Source organism: Oncorhynchus mykiss, chromosome 17 (assembly GCF_013265735.2).
Source record: "Oncorhynchus mykiss isolate Arlee chromosome 17, USDA_OmykA_1.1, whole genome shotgun sequence".
NCBI lineage: Eukaryota > Metazoa > Chordata > Actinopteri > Salmoniformes > Salmonidae > Oncorhynchus > Oncorhynchus mykiss.
This window is the reverse complement of record NC_048581.1, coordinates 8,831,946-8,836,419: the sequence shown is the minus strand read 5'-3', so window position 1 is coordinate 8,836,419 and position 4,474 is coordinate 8,831,946. Positions and strand designations below refer to the sequence as shown.

The 4,474-nt window shown below is 43.1% G+C and overlaps 1 protein-coding gene across 1 annotated transcript; it reads right to left on the bottom strand.

The window, feature by feature from the left end:
• On the bottom strand, positions 1-3,897 carry LOC110494879 (zinc finger protein OZF-like). The gene is made up of 2 exons (XM_021570213.2): positions 3,537-3,897; positions 1-3,382 (listed from the first exon to the last, which is right to left on the bottom strand). Exons 1-2 carry the CDS (start codon positions 3,895-3,897, stop codon positions 2,205-2,207), a joined length of 1,539 nt encoding a protein of 512 aa, XP_021425888.2. The 3' UTR covers positions 1-2,204.
• Between the last annotated feature and the right edge of the window lie 577 nt (positions 3,898-4,474).

Here is a 4,474-nt window from a genome sequence, read left to right as displayed (position 1 = left end):
ACTTTCTGAATGCACCGTACAGTGATACGATAAGGTCAATGTCAGACAGACCGTTCCCATTCAGACTCATGCCAAAGCAGCCCCACACAATGATAAACCAACCTAATCACACCACCTGGAAGGTGGAGAACCTGAGGAACAATACCATAGGAATAGAATCCATAGAAAGGGCTTGGAACCATAGAATTAGGAATTGGAACACTAGAATATAATTCGCCTTCTTATGATGGTATTAAAAGGACAGCTCATTTTGGTCAACCATGGTTTGCCAGTGCTGTGATAAGATAGTGTAAAACAATGAATTTGACAATTATCTGCAGTTTTTTAGCGAGCTAGCCAGCTAGCCAGACAGTTTTAGAGGAATAATTCCATAAATGTTTCTAAAGAACTACCAATATGCCGACATTCCATTCAAACAATGCAGTCAATCCACAGCCAGACACTGACTGAAACCTGTTGATGATGGGACTTAGACAAGTTGTAAATGAAGTACTGATATTGTATCATATAATTGCACTCACAGATTTCCTAGAAAACACAAATTGAGACATTTATGGTCTGTTTACATTGATTTTAGAGGTTATAATAATTTTTAAATAAAATCCTTATGAACCGTTTTTATAATTCTATGAACATTTTAATTCATTCAATTCTATTACACATTTTCTGATCTCACATGCCTTAATTGTATGTTCCTGTATAAGTAAAAGCAGGAAATGCATCACCTACTGCCATTCATACCAATCATTTTATTTTTTATTTAACCTTTATTTGACTAGGCAAGTCAGTTAAGAACAATTTATTATTTACAATGACGGCCAAACCTTAACCCGGACGACGCTGGGCCAATTGTGCGCCGCCCTATGGGACTCCCAATCACGGCCGGTTGTGACACAGCCTGGAATCAAATCATGGTCTGTAGTGACACCTAACATTGAGATGCATTGTCTCAGATCGCTGCACCACTCGGGAGCCCTAATTAGACTGGGTTGGATTCTCCCTGACCAGAAAGGGCCAATTTCGGGCCATTCTGGATTTTTGTAGGGTTTATGACTTAGCCCCTCAATTCATTTAATAGGATCTCTATGCTTGGAACCGCTATTAGTTAAGTTAATTTAACATTTATAAAAACTTCAAGGGGGCATACTGCACTGTACAGCCTTACCTATGGATTGTGGATCAATGAAACGGGTTATCAGCCAACTCAGTGACACCCACAGATTACAATTCTAAAGAGTGTACACAAATATTAGCGTCATAGCTCTTATTGCGGGACTTTGACTGTGGGAATTCACCTCACTATTCAGCCCATAATGTGTATTGAACGTTTGTATGGCACTGTACAGCCTTCCCTATGGAGTGCGCACCCATGAAATGGGGTATCAGCCTACTCCGTGACACCCACAGAACAACTCTGTAGACTGTACACGGCTCTGAGTGCGGGACTACATGCACACATTGTAGCAAATTCACATCAATACGATTCATAAAGCAGGATAATCTCACATCTTCATACCATTTTGTTAGGAAGTCATGGCGATGTGTTGCTCAAATAACATGTGACGTGGTTTGACCGTTTTAGCAGTTCATCACGGTTCCACTGGATGGAAGAAAGCAACTTTTTACTCTGTTTTTATTAAGGGTCGATAGTTTCATCTTGTGGTTGAACGGAGCTACTACACCCACCGTATTCATCCACTTCACTGACCTCTCTTCAATCAGGTCCGTTGGGTGGTGGCAATTCAACCAGGCATCCTGAACGATGCCCAAACAAATGCACTAACAAGCAACAAAATTAAGGTAATGTAATCAATTTGCACAAATAAAACGTTCCCAAAAGGAGAGTAGCTGTCAGTGTTGTAGTACTCGAGACCAGGACTCACGATTTTCATGACTCATGACTCGACTCTGACTCGGACTCCACCTGTTGTGACTTAGTTGTCAGAAGTCTCTCTCTTTTGCATAATTCAACATATCTATTTAGCCTAACAAATGTGCAACACTAGCTAGGTTTTCATCCAATTGAAGACAGATTTTCATGTGAATATTTTAAAACCCACATCAATAAAATGTTTCCCACCAAACAGACAGATAACAAAACAGTGCATGATGACAGAGATAAAACATAAAAGCTACTTTTCCATTTAAGGTTTGATGTAACAAATAAAAATCGTACTTTTTAAAACGTGTTTTTTTTTAATCGCCTAAAAAGGTTCGATGGAAATCTGGTTAGTGTCAATATTAATTAGATATGTAGATGCCCAGCTTGGCAACACAATTATAAGGCCGTGGTCTGGCACTGCACTGTGCTTTGCCTTCTGATGTTCCTTCAGGCTTTGTTTCCATTTAAAACAATTCCCACACTGATCACAGCTGTACGGTTTCTCTCCTGAGTGTCTTCTCTGGTGTTGCTTTAGATTTCCTTTCTCATTGAAGCTCTTCCCACATTGGGAGCAGTGGAAAGGCTTCTCCTCTCTGTGTACTCTCCGATGTTTATTTAGGTCTCTTACCCAACTGAAGCTCTTCCCACATTGGGAGCAGTGGTGTGGCTTCTCTCCACTGTGTATTCTCAGGTGACTCTGAAGGCTTCCTTCCAATTTAAAACTCTTTCCACAGTCAGAGCAGTGGTGAGGCTTCTTTCCTGTGTGCGTTAGCTGGTGCCCCTTCAGAAGTAATGACTGACTGAAACTCTTCCCACACTGATCACAGCTGTATGGCTTCTCCCCTGTGTGTATTTTCTGATGTTCCTTTAGATTTCCTCCCTTGCTGAAGCTCTTTCCACACTCAGAGCAGTGGGAAGTCCTAACTCTTGTGTGTATTCTTTGGTGTTTATTTCGACTTTCTTCATCACTGAAGATCTTCCCACAATGTGAGCAGTGAAAAGGCTTCGCCCCTGTGTGTATTTTCTGGTGTCGCTTCAAATTGAATGGCGAACCAAATGTCTTCCCACACTGGGAGCAGTGGAAAGGCTTCTCCCTTGTGTGTATTCTCTGGTGATACTTTAAGGCGTCTACACGACAGAACCTCTTACTACACTGGGAGCAGTGGTACGACTTCTTTCCTGTGTGAGTAAGCTGGTGCATCTTCAAGCTGCTTGGTGTCTGAAATCTCTTGCCACATTGACCACACGGGTACATCTTCTTTGTTTTGAGAGTCTGTTTGTGTGGTATGAGGTGAGTTGGACAAATAACACTGCCTCTGCAATCTGAGCAGGGGTGGGGCCTACAAGTGTGTCTTCTCAACTCCTCTGGATCATAGAAACTAGTGAAGCAGTCCATGCAGTGGTGATGTTTCTGTCTTGAGTTCCTCCGTCTGTGTTGTTTATGGTTTCCTGATGCTGTGGAACTGGGCTCACTGTCTGAACCTGGGTTGTAGCTCTCTCCTGTGGGAATATGGACAGATATATGGGGTTAGGATTAAAAAGGGAACATTGAAAGGGGCTTTAAAAAACTTTTGATGCAAGCAGAAGCCCTACAATGGTTTGGGAATCTCCTGTAGCCACCAAGTCACCAACTTCTCTCCACACCTGAACTTACCTGGGTCACTGATACTATCTACTGCTGCCTCCTCTTCCCTTAGATCTGGAGCAGACACTTCACTGTTCTCCTCCTCTTCCCTTAGATCTGGAGCAGACACTTCACTGTTCTCCTCCTCTTCTTCTTTGACTGTTCTCTCCCCATGCTCTTCTTTGACTGCCATATCTACTTCCTCCTGGATTCCTATCTCCTCCTGGATTTCTCTCTCCTCCTCTTCCTCTTTGACAATCACATTGAGTTCCAGTGTTTGGCTGCAGTCCTCCAGCTTCACTAAGACCATCTCTGGACCCTGCTGTGAACTTCTCTGGGCTGGAACACCACAGTAAGAACCCGGGGACTCTGTGGACTTGGGTTCAGACATTGAAGGCTAGAGATGGATCCAAAAGAGGAAATACATTTAAGGTGAGTTTCACTAAATACTGGAGCAGCTTCGCTAGTAAAATGATAGCTAGACCATGCAAAATATTCCATGCACTAGGAATATCTGCTAATAAATTCAACTTGCTAGCTCACGTTGCTGTGGCGATGGGAACAATACGGTGTCAAGTCCGATTCAAAAGTCAAACACGCACGAGATGGCTCGCGTGAGCAAACACTGAGTGGATGGATGGGATTCAGAGATAGATGGGAGGGGTTTATGGTAGCTGAAGGGTGGTATTAAAAACAAACAAAAGATAACTATTGTAAAATACATTGTGTCCATAAAATGTATTTGGTATGTATAAGCTGGAAGGAGAAGCCTAAGTGTTGTTGTCCTTTAGTTTACTTCAATTAGGGGAGGGGTGGTAGGGTTAGGGGAGGGGTGGTAGGGTTAGGGGAGGGGTGGTAGGGTTAGGGGAGGGGTGGTAGGGTTAGAGGAGGGGTGGTAGGGTTAGAGGAGGGGTGGTAGGGTTAGAGGAGGGGTGGTAGGGTTAGAGGAGGGGTGGTAGGGTTAGAGG

What these genes read in the sequence shown, in the direction of transcription:
- LOC110494879 (XM_021570213.2), bottom strand. Translation starts at nt 3,897, where the DNA reads ATGTCTGAACCCAAGTCCACAGAGTCCCCGGGTTCTTACTGTGGTGTT. An exon ending in AGATAGTATCAGTGACCCAG is followed by an intron (nt 3,383 to 3,536) that starts GTAAGTTCAGGT and finishes ATATTCCCACAG; the next exon opens with GAGAGAGCTACAACCCAGGT.